Genomic DNA, 21,227 nt, shown 5'->3' with positions numbered 1-21,227 from the left:
TGAGTAAATGATGACAGAATTTTCATTTTTGGGTGAACTATCCCTTTAAGTCTGATTTTGTGGTGGTTGTGCTTTAAATTAAATTATTACACGGCTCTGTGGAATGCTTGATTCTGATTGGTCAGTCGTGACATCCCAAGGTATGTTATTCCCTGATAACAACTGATAACAGCTAATAACAGACTCATCCGGTAACTTAAGTTGGCACTATATGCTTGCTAGGAACAGTTTTTCTTGGTGGAAGCTTTGCATTTGGTTAGCTGATAAAATATGAAAACTCAATTCAATATTATATGTACAATTTCTTAATTCTGTCATCCTGGTATCGTGGACTCGCTCTCTTGTTTCATACAAACAGCTGCTGCCATTTTGTTTTGTACACTGTAATGGATTATAAGATAACTAACAAACTAGTACTGTAAGTACTAGTACTTAATTATTTATGTGGTGAAATGTTGTGTGATAAAAGTGGTATGGTACCGTATCCCTTAAACGTCCATCTAGTTTGAACTTGCTGCTTGCTAGCAACTGCTTTGAGTTCAAATATTTCAAATTATTTACTTTTGTGGCAAGCAGCCGTGTTATAAGCGGGATAATGTGCATCCAGCCAGCTGTTAGTGCAAAATAAAGATGTACATTATCCCTTACTTATTATAATCTTAATTCAAGTGATGAAGGATTTTGAAAGTCTGGTGGTGCGTTCACATCAGATGCGAATGAAGTGTTAAGCGTGAGTGATTTACATGTTAAGTCAATGCAAAGACGCGATAGACATCCTGCGGCGCGAATGAAGCAAGTAAACTCAAAATGTTCAAGCGTCCAACTACACGTGAATAGAGCGATTTATTCAGCAAGTCGCGTCTGGTGTGAACGCCCCATGACAGCAATCAGTGTTGAGCACTGTGAGGTTAACTCTGTCTGGATTAAATGTTTCAAAATGATTAACAGTTGAAAATATTAGAAATTTTAAAAAGTAATCAAATGTAATAAGTTACATTACTTTAATAAAGTAATTGAAAAAGTTAAACTACTTATTACATTTTAAACAGGGTAACTTGTAATCTGTAACCTATTACATTTCCAAAGTACCCTTCCCAACACTGCACATGAGAAGATGGAAAAGAACTGTTGCTGAAGGAGAAACAACAGAAGTGAAAATTGAGGCTTCAATCATAAAGAAACTGTAGTCAGAATGATCTGTCCAGGATATACAGTAGTAATGAAAAAGATGTATCTTTCAGTTGAAATGCGTTCTACAAAGAAATTCACACAATCAGAGTTTTAAACTCTTAACGGAGTATCTAAAGCGTCGAAGTGAAAGAACAAGTATTTCAGTGGCTATAATGCTTCGCTTCTAAAAGCAGATTATATAGTTTGTTACCCACCAGCAGGTAAAGCGCCTTTCGCTGTTCTCAAGAAAGACTGAAGCAGCGCCCCGCCGCCAGAGGGACACACTCTTCACCGAATACACAAACAACTCGCATGACTTTTACTACACATTTCATTTATTGAAGAGATCACAAACACTTCTCGACAGGGGAGTAATTAAGGTAAACATAATTTCAAGCAACTCTAACTGTAATCTGTTATTATATAAGTTTATTACAAGAATAGTTTGTTAATTAAGAGTGAAAAGTTGAGGAGAACACCATAATACAGATCTTTACTGGTTACAGACCGTTAATCAACGTGATCCGCGGTGAACCAATAATATGCAGCCATTTCATTATAATCCAGAATAATATCAGAATGATTCAAAGATTGTCCGAGATTTCAGCGGAATTCTGCTCAGCACACGTACAACTAATAAAACAGCTGAACTGTATTGTGAAATGTTGGAGATAGTTAGAACACAAAATATACAGAAGCTTAAATACAATCTTTATGAAAGAGAAAGGCTACACCTTTAGTAGCCTACAGTGAAGCCAGAAGCATGTGTGTGTTTGACCAGCAGATGACACTAATGCGAGTCATGTAGTGGATTATGTTTCAAAGTGCTTGTTTCAGCTGATTAAAAGATTCAGAAAGTTGTTTGTTTAATCACTAATGCAAACTGGATGCATTTTATTAGGGACGCATATCAAAACAATACATGCTTTTTAATTTGCACTACATGAACACCAAGCCTCAACACAGTTACAAACTCATGTTCAAGTTCACTTCAACTTATTTCTATTGCATTGAGATGTTAGAGATTTTTGAAGTAGACAAAAATGAGAGGAAAAACCATATTCTAGTCCACGCAGAGTGTAAAAATAGAGTCTGAGTTAAGAATAACAGCATTCTTGAGATGCCTGCGTCAGTCCCTCCCTGAATCTGACCAGAAGCAGAGCGACGAAACACACGAGAAACCAGCTCGACTCCGACAAACACAGCATGGAGAGAAACAGCAGCTTCTGAGACACGAATCAAACACAGTAAAGCAGCTGCAGAGGTGAGTATTACAGAAATCTGTTGTTTTGTTCAGTTCAGACAAAGCAATGATTCAAACTAATATCTGTGAATCTAATATCTGCTAAAATCACATTTCTAAACATCTGACACTATTACTACTTGCTCTTTTCTTCTGGCTTCTCACAGTAAAACACTTTATTTCAGTTAATGTGGATTAATTACTACTAGTTAATTACTAAAAAAAGTATAATAATTTATAATATTATGATAACTGTTTGCAAAATATCAAGTTATGTATCGCACTGAAATAGCCTCGCAGAGAGTCTTTCAAACATATTGTATTTCTTCAGAAGATCTCGCCATTTATTTTCATCACAGTCTTTAGGAAGATAATGATGATGTTCATGTGGAGTAGATTTATGCCAATTTCCTTTATATTTCCTGGCAGATGTGAGAAAGAAGCTTTAAAGGAAGAAAGAAGTTAGGTAATGCAATTTCATTAAATGAAGTTTGCTTTTTGTTATGGATTAAATAGTTCATTTTCAGGTCATTGCATGTTGAAGTAGATCATAACAGACATTACAGGAGGCTTACCTGTTTCAGCAGCAGAATAGCGATATTTAACTCAATATAAGAGATTATTCTTTAGTTTAGGCTTCATTTAATGGCATAAAAGGTCAAATATAGAACTAAAACAAACCAAATAAAAAAAGCAAAAAACAGCCCACTTGTTGAGCTGCAGAGCGCAGGTTTCTGTTATCCTCAGGACTGAGATCTCATCAGAGGTTCTGCAAATACGTCAAAAGGTGGATAGGACTTAAAAATAACACAGGCCTGCATCTTGAACTAAAATCTGCTGAGCTGCAAAAAAGGCCTTTTAAATACAGTATATACAGTAGGGTTAGGGTTCGAACATTTGAAGTGGATCAAAGTCGTCCTAAGGCAAGAACAGGTATTGTTTTGGTTTTAGGACAACTTTAATGAAAGGTTTTGATCCACTTCAAATGTTGACTACTGTATATACAGTATATATATATATATACAGGGGTGCACATAAGTTTTTCAGCCTGGTTCTCATATGGTTTTGGTTTGGTCCTCACATGGGCTATGGCATGTAGTGTGACCCATAAAATAACTATAAAAAAATGAATTAATAATAGTGATAATAATATTATTGCACATTATTTCATTTTTTTTTATATATATAATAAAATAACTAACTAAAAATAATAAACTAAATAATCAAGTGTGATAATACAATTTTATTTTTAATAAAAAAAAAAAAAAGGAATATTACATACAAATGCAATTATTTTATAGTAAACTTAAAAATAAAATGCTAATATTTGTATTATTATCATTATTTTAATTTTCATCATTTTCAAACGTAAAATCAGCGAGCTTTTATTTTGGCGGGTTGCCGGCAAGTAAGTATTATGCGCTTCCGGGTTTAGCGCTGCTGATGGAAGAGCGTCAGTGAATGAAATGTCACAGTTTTGCTTTGAAAACGGCAGCGGATAGCCTAGATTATGCTTTCAGTTTGAATAGAAATCTTATACAGTACAGTTTGTCGATCTAAAATAGTAATTGTGCATTAACAGCTGTCAACCATGTCGGTACGCAAATGTGCTGTCAGAACTTATTTACACAGTGCATTTTTAATTTTGGTCGCGCATGCGGACCTGCGGAACACTTACGTGCACCCCTGTATATAGAGGTGCTGGTCATATAATTAGAATATCATCAAAAAGTTGATTTATTTCACTAATTCCAATCAAAAAGTGAAACTTGTATATTATATTCATTCATTACACACAGACTGATATATTTAAAATGTTTATTTCTTTTAATTTTGATGATTAGAGCTTACAGCTCATGAAAGTCAAAAATCAGTATCTCAAAATATTAGAATATTTACATTTGAGTTTGAATAAATGACCATCCCTACAGTATAAATTCTGGGTATCTCTTGTTCTTTGAAACCACAATAATGGGGAAGACTGCTGACTTGGCAATGATCCAGAAGACAAAGATTGACGCCCTCCACAAAGAGGGTAAGTCACAGAGGGTCATTACTGAAAGGTGTGGCTGTTTACAGAGTGCTGTATCAAAGCATATTAAATGCAAAGTTGACTGGAAGGAAGAATTTGGGTAGGAAAAGGTGCACAAGCAACAGGGATGACCGCAAGCTTGAGAATACAGTCAAGCAAAGCCGATTCAAACACTTGTGAGAGCTTCACAAGGAGTGAACTGAAGCTGGAGTCAGTGCATCAAGAGTCACCACGCTCAGACGTCTTCAGGAAAAGGGCTACCAAGCCACTTCTGAACCAGAGACAACGTCAGAAGCATCTTAACTGGGCTGTGGAGAAAAAGAACTGGACTGTTGCTCAGTGGTCCAAAGTCCTCTTTTCAGATGAAAGTAAATTTAGCATTTCATTTGGAAATCAAGGTCCCAGAGTCTGAAGGAAGAGTGGAGAGGCACAGAATCCATGTTGCTTGAAGTCCAGTGTGAAGTTTCCACAGTCAGTGATGATTTGGGCTGCCATGTCATCTGCTGGTGTTGGTCCACTGTGTTTTCTGAAGTCCACAGTCAACGCAGCCATCTGCCAGGAGATTTTAGAGCACTTCATGAATTGTGGTTAATTTGCACCATAGAAATATGATGGAATATGTTTGCCTATACGCTGCCGTCGCGTTCTACTTACCGTTTCTGGATGAGGGTAAGGAACAGAGACTGCTGGCAGCTTGTTGTGTTTTCCTCAGAATGCGATGCTTTCTTCCCCTCCATCGTTTCTAATCTCCGTATTATTACAGGTGCGTGTCACGTTATTCATATGTCACAAGCGCATGCGCACTTTGGTCAGAGCGGCAATACTGCGATTAAGGTGTTTACATGCCTGTATATTCCGATTAAAATCGGTGTACGCCACCTATGTTAACACGATTATGCTTGCTGCGATTATGAGCTTAATCGCATTATTTAGATTGAAGTATTGCGTTTACATGAGGTAAAGCATAATCGCAATATCGCCAAAATCTCATTATGATCGCATTAAGAGGGTCCATGTAAACGCACTTAATGATACGTGTCAAAATTGGCTGAGAAATGATCAGAGAATTGTAATCTGGCACAGGAATCAAGTCTTTGTGGCAGTTTTTCTGCTGATTAAGGGAGAATATAAGACTTCTTCACCTTTCTAATGGTTGTTGAAAGGAAAACTGCTATGAAATACATCCTATTTTGTGAGAAAATGTAATATGCACCAGCAGCAGGCACTAATTATAACACTCCAAAATTAGTAAGAAACAAGTACTGGATTTCATTCAGTAAATATGATGCAGGGCGGTGTAATCAATACGGAACTTATACGGTCATGTAATGTAAGTAAATTGCAATTTTTTGATCACTATAACATTGATTTTATATTTCTAATGCCGTGTCACATTTTGCTAATACTTTTTATATATTGTAAATATATTAATACATAGTCTAAATAATTTTTGGACTTGATGTTTTATCCTAGTAGATAGAAAAGCTGAATGAGAGCCCTGGTGCCTTACTTTATTAAAGCGAATGGGAAATTAAGGAGCTTTGGGTCATTAATTCCAAAAATTCTACACATTGTTTGCATGCATTTGATTGCATGTGTGTTATTAAATCAAATCAGATGAATGTATAGTCCTCTAAAATATATGCACCATTGCATTGATTAGACAGTGTTATATTGGATCAGAAGATCTGTGCAGAGAGACAGCGGCGCTCCTGATAATAACGGCTGGATTACTGAGGTTTAGAGAGACTCTCTGTTAATGAAGTTGGCTGCATTAATGTGAGTTGGGAATAAAAGCATTTAACAGGAGCAGATGAGACTTTCACAAACCTTTGCACTGCAGGACCTAACGCACAGATCACAGTATTTTGACACATAATGTTTATATGAACGCACACTATAACACTGTAGGCTGACAACAGCATGACTGAATGCTTTTGCTTTGTACTAGTAGTTTTGTAGTAATTTGTTTTACACAAAAACCTATAAATATGACAAGAAAACACACTAAAGATATAACAGTATGTTTTCAGAAGAAGAAATATGTTGAAGGAACTGATTCAAATAATGAGCTTTGTAAAACTGAATCTTTTGTTAGCGGGTTAATTAGCTCACTCAGATGCATCCTGCAGTCAGAAGAATCTTAATTATGAGATGTTATTTGAGCATCACAGTATCAAAACAAAGGCACACGCCGACATTTACTCTAATCGTGATGAATGTCAGCAAGCGTGTTTCGTGCTGATACACCCCAGCAGCTCATGAATACAAGAGAAAAACAGGAGGAGGAGAGATGAAGAACAAGAAATGAAAAAGTGTGTTATAGAGGAGATATTCTGCATCACACTGCTGTAATCGCTAGTAAGGATTGGTGTGGACTGATCAGAGGAGATGTGAGATACAGAGAAGCTGTGTTGAAGGAAGATGGCGAGCAGCGGAAGACGATTGGATGAGCAGCGAGGAGGCGTGGCCAGAGTCTGAATGATTTGTGCGACAGTTACTGGAGAGAGAGAGAGGCGAGAGGCTGTGTGTGTGTGTGTGTGTGTGTTTGAGGGGGTGTACGAGCGCAGGAATAATCGCAGGAGAGGCACAGAGAGACGGCGGTGTGGATCCTGCTCTGCGGCAGCTGTTGGGTTCTTCATCCCGTGAGGATCAGTCTCTGCTTTATACCTGGAGTGAGCAGCGCTTGACGCAGCGGAGGACAGAAGAGGGTCGAAGGAGTGAAGCTGTTAACCCTCTGCCGGACCTCTGAATCCTGAAGAAAACCTTCCCAGCCGAGAGGGACATAGACGCAGAGGTAGCGAAGAAGCATCAAGAAGCAGCATGGATACGGGATGTCGAATTTAAGGAAAGAAACTGACTGTAGGTTTGCCAGAAAATGAGAAGCAGGATAAGGGACAGGTTGAAGAGATGATGCATTGGGGCAAAATTGAAGATTGAAACATCAACTGGCAAAGCAGGACAAGCCTCTGTGTATTAAAAAGCGTGTTGGTTCATCTGTATTCATCTGTTCATTCATGCTGTCTGGGAAACCTTCAGATGATTTGGAGGTCAAGAAAATACTGGATTTTTTTGCACGGTCCAGCCGTGAGCAGGACTTCTCATTGCTCCCCTAGTAGGTGTTCAACAGGACAAGGGTTGTTTATTTGTTAGGAGGCCAGGCCAGAGGCACGAGTGCCAGCATGCACATGTCAGAGATCAATCGGGTCAAATGCATGGATGTAAAGAGGTGAGCTGCCATGCATCATTGTGGAAAGGCATCTTCCCTAATGAAGCGGCATTAGAGCACCTATGCCATTGATTGAGGGTCCAGAAAGGATTAATAGCATTGCAGGAAATTACTGAAGTGCATCTGAAAGATATTGAATCTGCAGTTTAAAGTGATTAAATACTGCTAAGGGCTGTGGGTGAGCCTCTGTTGGACTTTATCGCTACACTTCCAACACTACACTTGTGGACCAAAGACCGCTGAGTTCCTAATTTAAAAACTGTGTACTCTGATTCATCAAAAAAACAAATAATGGCCATGTTTTAAGGGTTTTGGGCTCGTGCTTTCCAACTTGCCGTCTTATCACTTTTCTTACTTTGTGACTCCAGTCTTGCAAAAGTGGGGATTATTTGGCCCCTGGGGGTCCGGGCTGCGGCCCCGGCCCCAGCCCCCAAACCAAAAATGCGTCGCTCAAGTACAGACGAAACACCGTACCGCCGCAGTCCCTCTCTGGACAGCAAGTCCGGCTCGCCGCCGCTGCGCTACAGCGGGGAATACGAGTACCACAGCTCGCCCTTCGTCTTCGGCCTTCGCACCACACCGGGGCCAAAGAAAGCTAAAGCCAGCTACACCACCGCACAGGGCCGGAAATATGTGGTGTTTTACCTCGACCTGTCCTTCATCTTTCTTCTAGAGCTGCGGCGCTGCAGGATGGCCGAGGGCTGCCTGAGGGCTCTGAGATACGGGATGGTTTTCTTCAATCTGCTCTTCTGGGTGAGTCTGATTCCTCTACATTTCATCTCTGCTCTTATTCAGTTCAAACGGCTCTGCTTGAGCGAGAATGTTAAAGGAATAGTTCACTCAGACAGTTCAGTATTTACTCATGTCGTCCAAAACCTGAATAATAATAAAAATCTTTATTTTCTATAGCGCCTTTGAATGTTACATCTCAAAGTGCTGTACATAAACAAGTAAAAAAAACAAAGTACAACATATGAAGATTATAAAATAAGCAAGAAAAGAAATATTCATTCAAAACACTTAAAAATAGAATAATGCCAAATTAATACCAAAAATTTAAATGAGTTTTAAGGCGAGATTTAAAAATGCTAAAATATTTAGTTTGACTTATCTCAATAGATAAGGAGTTCCATAGTTTTGGAGCTAGTGAAGAAAAAGCCTGATCTCCCATCAATCTTAAACGGGGTGACGGAACAGTTAACAGACCAGTTTCCGATGAGCGAAGATCATGCGTCCCGATCACATCCCCTCCTCTTTCTCGCTTTCTGTCTAATAACTGTCCTATCATAATAAAGCAAAAAACTAGGGCTGGTAAGCGATTAAAAGTTTTAATCTAATAAATTACATGATGTGGCGATTAATTAATCTAATTAATCGCACATCAAATTTGGATATTACGCCCAAAAGATAATTTAAAGTCATTGTTGTGTAAAGCATCAAACAGACATTACGAAAAGCAGCTTCAGCAAGAAATATTTTGTTTGATTCAGCCTAAAAATTATTACATACTCTTTTGGGCCATGACGGTGAGTAAATGATGACCAAATTTTCATTTTTGGGTGGGTGAACTATACCTTTAATAATTTATTTAATTAATTTTATTATTATTACTATGGAAATATGAAATTATTTCTTTAATGAAATGATACTCTAAATAAGAAATTAAAACTGCCAGTAGGTGGTGGTAAAAGTCTTAATGATTAAGTCATTGAGTCATTTATTCATTCATTTGATTTGTTCAAATGGCTGATTCATTCAGGAGTGAAGTAAATGTTTCTTTATGAATGGTCCATTGAATCATTAGGCTTGTTCGACTTGAAGCGGATCATCACCATCAGACCGATTGGTGTGTGACATCAAACTACCGCAAGAGCTGTAGTCAAGTCAAGTCAAGTCACCTTTATTTATATAGCGCTTTTACAATACAGATTGTGTCAAAGCACTTAACAGTATCAAATTGGAGGATAGAGTGTCAGTAATGTATAATGATAAGATTAAACACTCATTTTCAGTTAAAGGCATTTCATTATTGAATTCAGAGATGTCATTGTCTAGCTCAGTTTAGTTTAAATAGTATCTGTGCAATCAAATCGGCGATAATCGCTAGAAATGAAGTGTCCCCAACTGAGCAAGCCAGAGGCGACAGCGGCAAGGAACCAAAACTCCCTCCGAGACAGAATGGAGAAAAAAACCTTGGGAGACTCTGCATGCTTTTGAATCGCTCTCGCGGGACTTTGATGTCATACACGATCGGTCTGTGCAGCGCCGCTTCAAATCCAACGAGCCTATGGCCAATGGTTCAGCGCGCCAAATGATTCACCCAATTCGTTCAAAATGTGCATTAAGAAATGAAATGCCGCTGTGTGTTGCTTGGAGACGAACAGTTCTGCTTTGTCTTTATGTTTTCGTTGACAAAACTGAGCAAAACAGACAACACTGTGTCTAAAACAACACACTATTAACTGCTATATAAGATCAGTATCACATTTGCACTCGTGTGATATTGCACTTAGTCTATTGCTCGTGTGATATTGCTTAACTATATGATGTAAATATCAGACAAAAACTCAAACGGGCGTTTTGAACCATATCTTAAACTTTAGGGACGTTCTCTAGGCTCCGTCACGCAGTAAGTTGTTGCCCTGGCTCATATTTGTCATCAATCAGCTGTATGAAATATCAGATGACCCATGTAGGTCTGGGGCGGGGCAAGTGTGTTAAATGCGTTAATAATTTTAAAGAGTTATTTAAATAAAATAAAAGAGTTATTTTTCACTTTAATTAATTAATGTAATTAACGCGTTAAATTCCCAGCCCTACAAAACACACACACACACACACACAAAAAAGTACATTGAGAAAGAAAGTCCACTGTATCATTAGGCTCTGAATGTATGTTAGGGTGTATTCACACCAGGAAAGTCCGCTAGTTCACTTGCTTTGGTCCAGACCAAATGCAATGTTGATTTTTTGTTTGTTTGTTTGTTTGGTGTGGTGTGGTTCGCTTTCACACTAGGGGTTGAACGACTTCTGATTTTTTAAAGTCGACTTTTATGTGAAGAAAGTCGATTCGAAGTCGACTAGTCGCTGATGACGTCATTAATTAACAAATAAGTCTGGAGCTGAGACTCAAACACCTAGTGCACAGCTATGGCATATGACACAATGCCGCCCACATGGCTATTGCTCCTATAACAGCTCATTTTTATCAGTTCTTTTGTCTTTATATTCATTATATTTCTCACAGATTTCTGCTCGTTCTAAATCACATACAGATAAAGTTGCACAGTAAAGATTACATTCATATGAATGCATTAGTGAGAGCGATTGCGTGTGTGAATTAATTCTACCTGGCAGCTACTCTACTAGTAATGAAGCTGTGGGATTTAGTTAATAAGAAATATATGCTTGAACGTTTCAGTTTCTAAGCTATTTTATTGATAAATCGCAGAACAGTGTTGACAATACATTTCCGCGCTGAACGATTCTGTGCGCGCGCGATCTGCGTGTGATGCACGCGCTACTGTCTGAAGCCTATGTGTGCGCGTCACAGAGCAGCAGCGCATTATATTAGAATGGAGATTAACTGACCTGTACTATAAGCTGTTTAAAACATGCATTCTCCCGTTCAGTTTCCAGCATCCAGTAATATAGTCACACACGTCTTGTGGAGCGCTTTCAGAGTATGCATTTATTTGTCATTTTAACTGTTTGGAAACGGAGCTTAAATGTGGAAGTCCTTCAGAGATTTCTTATATTGTTGCGCCCTCTACAGGACCAGCGACTAGTCGACGTCAAGCTTCAAGCGTCATAGCAGAGCATTAAAGTCGACTAGTCGATTAGTTGGTGCAACCCCTATTTCACACTGCCCTTTTTGCAAGTGAACCAGAAATTGTAAACAAAACCGCAGGTGTGCTAAGGTCATCCATTCAATGGTTCATCCATTCAACTGTACCAGAGTTGGTTTGGAAGCAGACTAAGACCACCTCTTCAGCTGGCTCTTGGTTCAGTTGTTTGGTGCGCACCCGAGTGCGATTGCTGTATTCACACCTGCCCAAAAGATCCGCACCAAGGGAAACAAACTTGAGTTCAATTCAATTAAAACAAACAAGACTGGTGTGAATAAAGCAATCACACTCGGGTGCGCACCAAACAACTGAACCAAGATCCAGCTGAAGAGGTGGTCTTAGTCCGCTTCCAAATTAACTCTGTTAGAAATCTTATAATGGGCCATGTTTGGATCTTCCAACCGTACAATAATCCAAACACAAACCTCAAAAACAACACAAAAATGGGTCACTGAGCACAAAACCAAGCTTCTGCTGGTCATTCCAGTCCTCTGACCTGAACCCTGTAGAACATGAGTGAACTGAAGAGAAGAAGCTGTGAATCTAAAGGGTCTGGAGTGATTCTGGATGAAGGAATGGTCTCTGATCTCTTGTCAGGTGTCTCTAACCTCATCAGGCATTATAGGAGAACATTTAGAGCTGTTAAACTGACAAATAGAGGATTCAAAAAGTATTGAATAAAAGGGTGCCGTTAATTGTGGCCAATGTGTATTAGGGAAAAACATTTATTTCATAATGATATTTCCCCCCATTTTAAATTATTATTATCCAATGAAAGGTTAGATTTTTGTGATTTTTTTTCAAATAAAAGATCAAAAGGATTAACAATGCAGATTTATTTTCACAGACTTCTTTGATCATATTTACCAAGGGTACCAACAATTCTGACCATATAACTAAATTTTTACATTTGCTCTCCATTAGTTTTTTTCTTTGTTGTTTTTTTTTTTTTTTTTTGCTACCCATGAAAAAGATTTGGATAGGAAAGTTATTGTTACAAAGTGCATACAAATTGTTTACTGCAAAATCAACACTAGTTGAAAAAAAAAAAATGATCTGGGCATAATGACCGCTTACTGCTTTTTTCTAAATGTGTACCAAAGGAACATTTAAAATAGTATTCACTTGAATTTGCCCATGTAAAAACATTAAATATAAAAATGTTAAAATTATACAAAAATCTTCATAGAAGGTTGTTGTTGCAGTGACAAATTGAGTTCTCTGAAGAACACAGAAACATGACAGAAAGCTGGTCTGTTAGTTTGCATTTACAGGACCTAATGCACAGATCTGTTTTGACATACAGTATCAGATTCCCTTCCATTACCATAGTTATTATTATCAGTCACTGCATTTTCAGATTCAATTCTGCATTTAATTACGGCTGTTAATCCAGAAACTTTGCAGTGTTGCTAGCTGCCTTTGCAATCACTGAATCAGCACATGTGGTAAATAGAAACCATTGACGCTCTTCACAGAATGTTTAAACAGAAGATTAAAATCAGCGTCTATCTGCCATCAGCCTGCGAGATGTGAGTGAAACGGTCTTTATAAGTAAAACATTTAACATCATCGCAATATACGCAATGTTCCCTACTTTTATATCATCAGCAAAGATATTGTGTTGATATTGCTAATATTCAATATATCAGCCATTCCTAACAGATTCCGGTGAAATCTCCTGACCTTGTGATCAGATCACCCAAATCCATTTAATGGCAGGTGAAAATAAGGCTGTTCTTGTTTTTAAGCTGCAATATTTTAAAATTGTTGGTCTATTTTCTGTCTGATCTTGATGGGCTTAGAGAGTTGAGGCTGACGCACATTCGTTTCACTCCCAAGAGACACACATGCACCCATACACACTCACTAAACACACACACACACACACACACACACACACACACACACACACACACACACACACACACACTCACTAAACACACACACACACACACACACACACACACACACTCACTAAACACACACACACACACACACACACACACACACACACACACACACACACACACACACACACTCACTAAACACACACACACACACACACACACACACACACACACTCACTAAACACACACACACACACACACACACACACACACACACTCACTAAACACACGCACACACACACACACACACACACACACACACACACACTCACTAAACACACACACACACACACACACACACACACACACAAAACGAGTACAACAGAGAATACCTAACCCTAACACACAGTTGCGTTATGTTGTGGTGTTGAATGCTAATGGTTAATGGTTGTTTAGTCCAAACTAAACTACTGTAAGGCATCTTGCTCGTTTACTTCTTAAAGTAGTTTCTGAAACACTTCCACCCAAGAATAAGCAGTCATTTTGCCCGCTGTGTGTAATTATACCTCGCTGTCTAAAACCATGTCCGTCAACACCCTTAGTTTAAGTAAATGTGATATAAAGAGCAATTAGTTTCAAAATAATACAGTAAACAGGAAATATTTAATGTCACTACACAAACGTTAGCAGTGTAAAAATACACTGTTGTTTCTAATGAAAGAACAACGGCTAGTTATGTTTAAAATAACACCAAATACAGCACATCTAACCGCAGAGACGTTACTCGTGTCATATTTATATTTCACTGGAGCCATGTGACCTTGAAGTTGAAAAAGGATTGAAAAAAAGACAAATAAAAGAAACATCATCCCACTTTCAACCACTTTTAGTTCCAGCAAATTTCTTAAAATGTGTATATATATTTTTTATGAACATAAAAAGATTCAAAACCTAAACTGGCCAGGTCTCAAGGAGATGATGAGCAGAAATGTGGTTCAGAATCAGAAATGGTAGTGAGTATCAGATCATCTCGTCCTCATGGACAGATCTTTCTGTGTTTCTCCACTCATCTGCTGGTTTCTGGATGTGGTTTATCACTGTTCTTTCTGTCTTCGGCACTGTCTTCTGGGGCCGGTTGTATAAAATGCTTAGAGTAGTCCCACACTTAGTCATTTTTATTTCTCTGTAATACTGGTCATAACTTTTTTTTTAAGTCAGTTACATAAAATCAGATTAGTCCAATTTGGATATGAAAAATAAGACTGATTAGCTCTTGGCTAACTGCTAGCTGGTCAGACTAGTTCTTAAGTCTTAACACAGAGGCCTAACATACAGTAGTTTATGCAACTAACCCGGGTGTTTTCAAAGTCTGTAGAAAGGTCTCTTTATTGTCATCTTTAATTGATTGTGACCTTAATTACCTACTGTCTGCGAGCAATTAAGGGCTTTTCACATTTGAACTAGTTAACCCTGGGTCCTTCTCAAAGTTTCACACTGCTCATACGTTACCTGGGGTTAGCAGTTAACCCTGTGTATTCATAACCTGGGGTTAGCTGCATAAAGCCGGCATACATTGTGTGATTTCCATCTGATTTTGAGCTGATTTTGTACGACTCTTTCTTGAGTCAGGCATAATTTCAGCGGTGCAGACAGTCGGATGGTTGGATGAATCTCTGACGTGTCAGTTCCGGGTTCGGCGTTCTCACGTGTTTGTTTCGCTCGTATAGATTGAGCAGTGAAGTTTAGCTCGACGATCAGACCACAAAGAGTGAACACATCAATCCTGAGCTCTGGCTTGACATCGCATGTACAGTGAGAGAAACCGCCGGCTTCACATAGCCACGATGTTAAAGCTGTGTTTTAAAAACTAGTCTGACCAACTAGCAGTACAAGGGGAATTCAGTCAAATTTCACATTCAGATTAGACAAATCTACCTTTTTGTAACTGAATATAAAAAAGTTATGACCAGTCTCAAAGACAACTTTTTAAGATTAGTCTAAGCAGTTTATGCAACTGGTCCCAGATTTAGATCCTAGATTCTTAACCCCAGGTTAACATCCTTATTTGCATATTTTTGCTGTCAGAGTCATTGATTGGATGAACGCAGCATGTGAACTGTTTTCATAACGCCTATAGTGTTGTGTATTCTCATGTTATATATTGCCCTGTTTTATTAATTTCCTGAATGGACGTTTTAGACTATAAAGGTCACTTCAGTTCATGTATTTATCATCACCACTTGACAATTTTTCCTCTCAAACACTGAAACTACTCTTTATGTAACGCCGCTGTTTCTCCAACGGCATAAAGCACGTGAATATGAGGCACAGCTAAGGATACCTTAAAGTTCATTTAGAAAGAGTTCATGTTATCATTGGAGTACAGTATATTATCTCATCAAATCGCTCTGATGAACTTTAGTATAAAAATGGAGAAATCGAAATATTGAGAGAAATGATTAACTGCTTGAACCCTGATGATGTTACAGCACAGTCGACCATTGGAAGACTCAATAATAAACTTAAAAAATATGAAAGTCATACTATGAGCCACCAATGCTTTTAAAGTGTCAGAAAAATGAGAGTGAAAGTAAAGGGAAAAATACAAAAGAAGAACAAAAGCACAGCACTGAGGCAGTGGAGGCTCATCCTGCGATCTAAATATAGTGATAATGCCTGTTATATGGCCTAAAAAATACAACATCTTACATTTCTCTTAGTCTTTCATAAGGCCGCTGTCAGTATCGCCATGGCAACTATTTTTCATTCAAGTATTTCCCAGCCGCTCGTGTGAGTGCAAGCAAACTAAAACATGTCCATTATAGCATTTGTGCTGCGGCAGTTTTATAATCTACAGATCATTCAAGCCCTGATTTTTATCCTGAATTATGAATAATTAGCCTGCATTCAGTTCCACTGGAATATCACTAGTTTTCTCTCTTTCTTCATCATTCAGTACCATGATAAATTATTTTTGGGGTGAAGGCATTATATTTTCTTTTGTTTTGTTGGATCACATGAAATGAATCACATTGTGCTAAACTGCACTGTAAAAAAAAAAAAAAAGTTGAGCGAACTTAAAAAAACATTTTTACCAGCTTCAGCAGATTTTTGAGTTTGCTCAACTTGTTTTTGTGGGAGATTCTTTTTGCCTTAGTTTGTTGCCTTAAAATTTTAAGTTGGCTCAACTTTTTTTTTTTACAGTGTGTGAATGTAAACTGGAGACCACAGACGCTGTCGTGACCTCTACTGCTTTAATAGAAAGTCAGATAAAGTAAACATTTTCAGTATGAAGTATTCTTCAAGTTAGGGTTAGGGTTAGGGCTAACATTTCTGACGCAGCCATGCACACTTACTAGAGCGTTCAGCGCTGAGCAGGACTGGACTAAAAACGATCTTCGGCCCTCCGTTTGTGTTATTAATAAAATATTCTGAAATGTTCAATTTGAAGATAAAGCAGGAATAAAAAAACATCCTCTCTAAACAAGGCTATTGAATGCTATTCTGTACCCATTCAATACTGTTGTGCATTCAATACTTCTATGACTTCTAACCCAACTGGAAATGGTTTGATGGCTAATAGGAAAAGCAGAGGGGAAAGAGAAGATCCCTGTCTATATCCTCTAGACGAGTCAATGTTTTTTTTACACATTATTATTGGTCAGGACTTCAACTATGAACTGATTTAATTTAGGCTTTTATTCACATACAGTATAAACATTCATCAATGCACATACATAGAGCCCATCAAATATGGTCAACGACAGCTCAAATGCGACACTTCCGTTTACATTTCAATCACTGATATATGAGCATGCACAGAAACAAATGTCCAAATCTGACATGAAAATATTCATTATGATTTTTGTGACAATATCAAAAAATGAAGCCACTCCAATCACAAGTGTTTTTAACCACTCATAGGATCATCTTTTCTGTCCTTTGAGGAAACCCAGCTAGTCATACAGTACTGTTGAGTTTACTGCAGCACAAAACAAAAGCGGTTCACGGTTTAACAGAGAAGCATCTGTTCATAAGTCTGTTCATGTCTAAAGTTCAGCTAAATGATAAAGTGTCCCTCCAACATTCAGATGTACTGTTTAAAGTGTAATGTACACATATATACATGAACAGTGATTATTATAATGGTCTTGTGATGTAAGCATCATAACAGGTCAAGTCACCTTTATTTCTACAGCAATTTCTACAATTGTCTCAGCTTCACTGAAATGGACAGGAAAATAACAGAATCAGTGATGCAAACTTTAACAGATATGAGATAAATTCACATTCAGCAGTGAAGCAGCTCTACTGAAGACAATAGAGTCATTATTCAGTTTTACTGAACCAACAGTGTGAAGTTCATCATTTTTAAACGAGTTAAATTCAGCTATAAAGAAGCGCTATAGAAGATCAATTCAGTTGAAGTTTCATTCTCATCCAAAGTCAAATTGATGATATTAGTGAATATGAAGTGTCTTTCAGACCCCAACAAAGCAAGGAACAAAAACTTAATCAGGTGACAGAAATGGAGAAAAACTGCCAAATTTTCCTTATATTGTAGTCATTATTATCAGATCATGTAATTTCTGTTCACTGTTTCTATTTAAATGAATACAAGCCATTAACTGCATGATTTGTGTAATCTACAGGTGCTGGTCATATAATTAGAATATCATCAAAAAGTTGATTTATTTCACTAATTCCATTCAAAAAGTGAAACTTGTATATTATATTCATTCATTACACACAGACTGATATATTTCAAATGTTTATTTCTTTTAATTTTGATGATTAGAGCTTACAGCTCATGAAAGTCAAAAATCAGTATCTCAAAATATTAGAATATTACTTAAGACCAATACAAAGAAAGGATTTTTAGAAATCTTGGCCAACTGAAAAGTATGAAAATGAAAAGTATGAGCATGTACAGCACTCAATACTTAGTTGGGGCTCCTTTTGCCTGAATTACTGCAGCAATGCGGCGTGGCATGGAGTCGATCAGTCTGTGGCACTGCTCAGGTGTTATGAGAGCCCAGGTTGCGCTGATAGTGGCCTTCAGCTCATCTGCATTGTTGGGTCTGGTGTCTCTCATCTTCCTCTTGAGATTCTCTCTGGGGTTCAGGTCAGGCGAGTTTGCTGGCCAATCAAGCACAGTAACACTATGGTCATTGAACCAGCTTTTGGTACCTTTGGCAGTGTGGGCAGGTGCCAAGTCCTGCTGGAAAATGAAATCAGCATCTCCATAAAGCTTGTCAACAGAAGGAAGCATGAAGTGCTCTAAAATCTCCTGGCAGATGGCTGCGTTGACTGTGGACTTCAGAAAACACAGTGGACCAACACCAGCAGATGACATGGCAGCCCAAATCATCACTGACTGTGGAAACTTCACACTGGACTTCAAGCAACATGGATTCTGTGCCTCCACTCTTCCTTCAGACTCTGGGACCTTGATTTCCAAATGAAATGTAAAATTTACTTTCATCTGAAAAGAGGACTTTGGACCACTGAGCAACAGTCCAGTTCTTTTCTCCACAGCCCAGTTAAGATGCTTCTGACGTTGTCTCTGGTTCAGAAGTGGCTTGGTAGCCCTTTTCCTGAAGACGCCTGAGCGTGGTGACTCTTGATGCACTGACTCCAGCTTCAGTTCTCTCCTTGTGAAGCTCTCCCAAGTGTTTGAATCGGCTTTGCTTGACTGTATTCTCAAGCTTGCGGTCATCCCTGTTGCTTGTGCACCTTTTCCTACCCAAATTCTTCCTTCCAGTCAACTTTGCATTTAATATGCTTTGATACAGCACTCTGTAAACAGCCACACCTTTCAGTAATGACCTTCTGTGACTTACCCTCTTTGTGGAGGGTGTCAATGTTCGTCTTCTGGATCATTGCCAAGTCAGCAGTCTTCCCCATTATTGTGGTTTCAAAGAACAAGAGATACCCAGAATTTATACTGTAGGGATGGTCATTTATTCAAACTCAAATGTAAATATTCTAATATTTTGAGATACTGATTTTTGACTTTCATGAGCTGTAAGCTCTAATCATCAAAATTAAAAGAAATAAACATTTTAAATATATCAGTCTGTGTGTAATGAATGAATATAATATACAAGTTTCACTTTTTGAATGTAATTAGTGAAATAAATCAACTTTTTGATGATATTCTAATTATATGACCAGCACCTGTATATTTCTGCCGTATGAGCATTACTCTGACAGTCAGCTGATAGCAGATCACTCTTAATTATAAAGTAGAAATATAATTTTCTGTGAAGCTGCTTTGAAATATGTATTGTGAAAAGCACTGTACAAATGAATGTGAATTGAATTGAATATGTAACACCGTACCTGAGGGCACTTTGCCTGGAAAGGCTTGAAAGCTGCTGTTGTAAAGTGTTCAGTAACATGTGAATGTATATGCGCTGCTAACGCTAACCGAGCCGTCTGAGGAACTGACAGGATTTTGGATGCTCTATGATTTTCTTGGCTTTGGGAAAGCTGTTTAGCACAGTGGTTCTCCACTGGACGTCAACTGAGCAGAAATCCCTAGAAACGAGCAAGAAAATACTCAAATCCTACACAGCAGGCTTTAAACCCTGCATTACATCCCTTCTTTTCACAGATTTCAGACGGAAGAATCCAGTGCCACACGTTCTCTGTGCTGCCGTGTTGAGTATCACAGGACAGTGTTTGTTCTGAAAACAGTTTGAGATGCATAGTTAAACACTATCAATAAATGCTCCAGATTGCACTGAGCAAAACATTCAGTGACCGCCAGGAGAACACAGAAAGCTGACGTACTTCTGATCACAGGCCTCCTGATCGCTTCATTGGCTTGCCGTGTCAAATCACTGCTCCGCTGATCAAGCTGTGCTCAGCATAAAACTGTCGATAGACGGCTGGCCTAGTCAGTCAACCCATGTTACTTCATTCCCAGTGCAAATGAATAAATAGCATTACATTTGTGGGATCGAACCACAAATGTAATGCTATTTTTTTTAAATATGGTTTCAGCGTTTCTGAGCTCCAAAACATCTGCTCCAATGTAGGCAGCATTTTAAGGCATCATAATTGTAAGCAGTATTCAAAGATGATTTATTTTGGCCAAATTCCAAGGCAGCATCCCATACGTTCTTTGTAGAGAAGTAAATCTCATACTGCATTGCGACAAGCTCAGTAAAAACATCCTTCCAAGATTGGGAGAGAAATGACAAATATAAATATAGTTCATTTAATACTGAAAAGCACTGATTAAAAACTACAGAAAATGTCCTAGTTTACCCAGTATTTAGTTTGCTGAGTGTTATTGCTTATCGTACAACAAAGTATTGAAATCAGTTGTGAGCAGAGTCTCCTGTACGCTTTGTGTAACGAGTGCCATTTCATAAGTAAAAAATTCAAACTCCAGGCTAATATATATGACAAACATGGCATTTGTAGGCGTTTGTGTGTGTGTGTGTGTGTGTGTGTGTATTTATGCTACAATGTAAGGACCAAATGTCTCCACAAGGATAGTAAAACCTGAAATATTTGACATTGTGGGGAGCGGCCTGCGGTCCCCAGGAGGGAAAAAAAAATATATAAAAATTAGTAAATGATGTTTATCTGAAAGTGTAACAATGCAAACAGGTTTTCTGTAAGGGGCAGGTTTAGCATTAGGGGATAGAAAATATCGTTTGGTCAGCATAAATGTAATAGAAGTCTATGGAAAGTCCCCACAATTCACAGAAACAAATGTGTGTGTGTGTGTGTGGGGGTATTTGTGGTTTACGGGGACACAAATTTGTATAATAACATGGGTATGACAGAGGTATTACAATTTGAAGGTGGTTTATGAGGACACTGCCTATGTCCCCGT

The 21,227-nt window shown here is 38.2% G+C and overlaps 1 protein-coding gene across 2 annotated transcripts in view; it reads left to right on the top strand.

Annotated features, from left to right (window-relative positions):
* The first annotated feature begins 2,209 nt into the window (after positions 1-2,209).
* tspan4a (tetraspanin 4a) overlaps positions 2,210-21,227 on the top strand; it is a 36,954-nt gene continuing 17,936 nt past the window's right edge. Inside the window, exons 1-2 of one of the 2 annotated variants that reach the window (XM_058751789.1) lie at positions 2,210-2,434; positions 8,348-8,427. In XM_058751789.1, coding sequence (XP_058607772.1) covers positions 8,365-8,427 — 63 coding nt within the window. In that variant the 5' untranslated portion in view covers positions 2,210-2,434; positions 8,348-8,364. Of the gene's footprint in view, positions 2,435-6,639; positions 8,428-21,227 lie in introns of those variants that run through there. The other variant, XM_058751788.1, reaches the window with a different exon arrangement.

The sequence above is a fragment of the Onychostoma macrolepis genome, chromosome 18, assembly GCF_012432095.1.
Source record: "Onychostoma macrolepis isolate SWU-2019 chromosome 18, ASM1243209v1, whole genome shotgun sequence".
Taxonomy (NCBI): Eukaryota; Metazoa; Chordata; class Actinopteri; order Cypriniformes; family Cyprinidae; genus Onychostoma; species Onychostoma macrolepis.
This window is presented reverse-complemented; position numbering and strand designations above follow the sequence as displayed.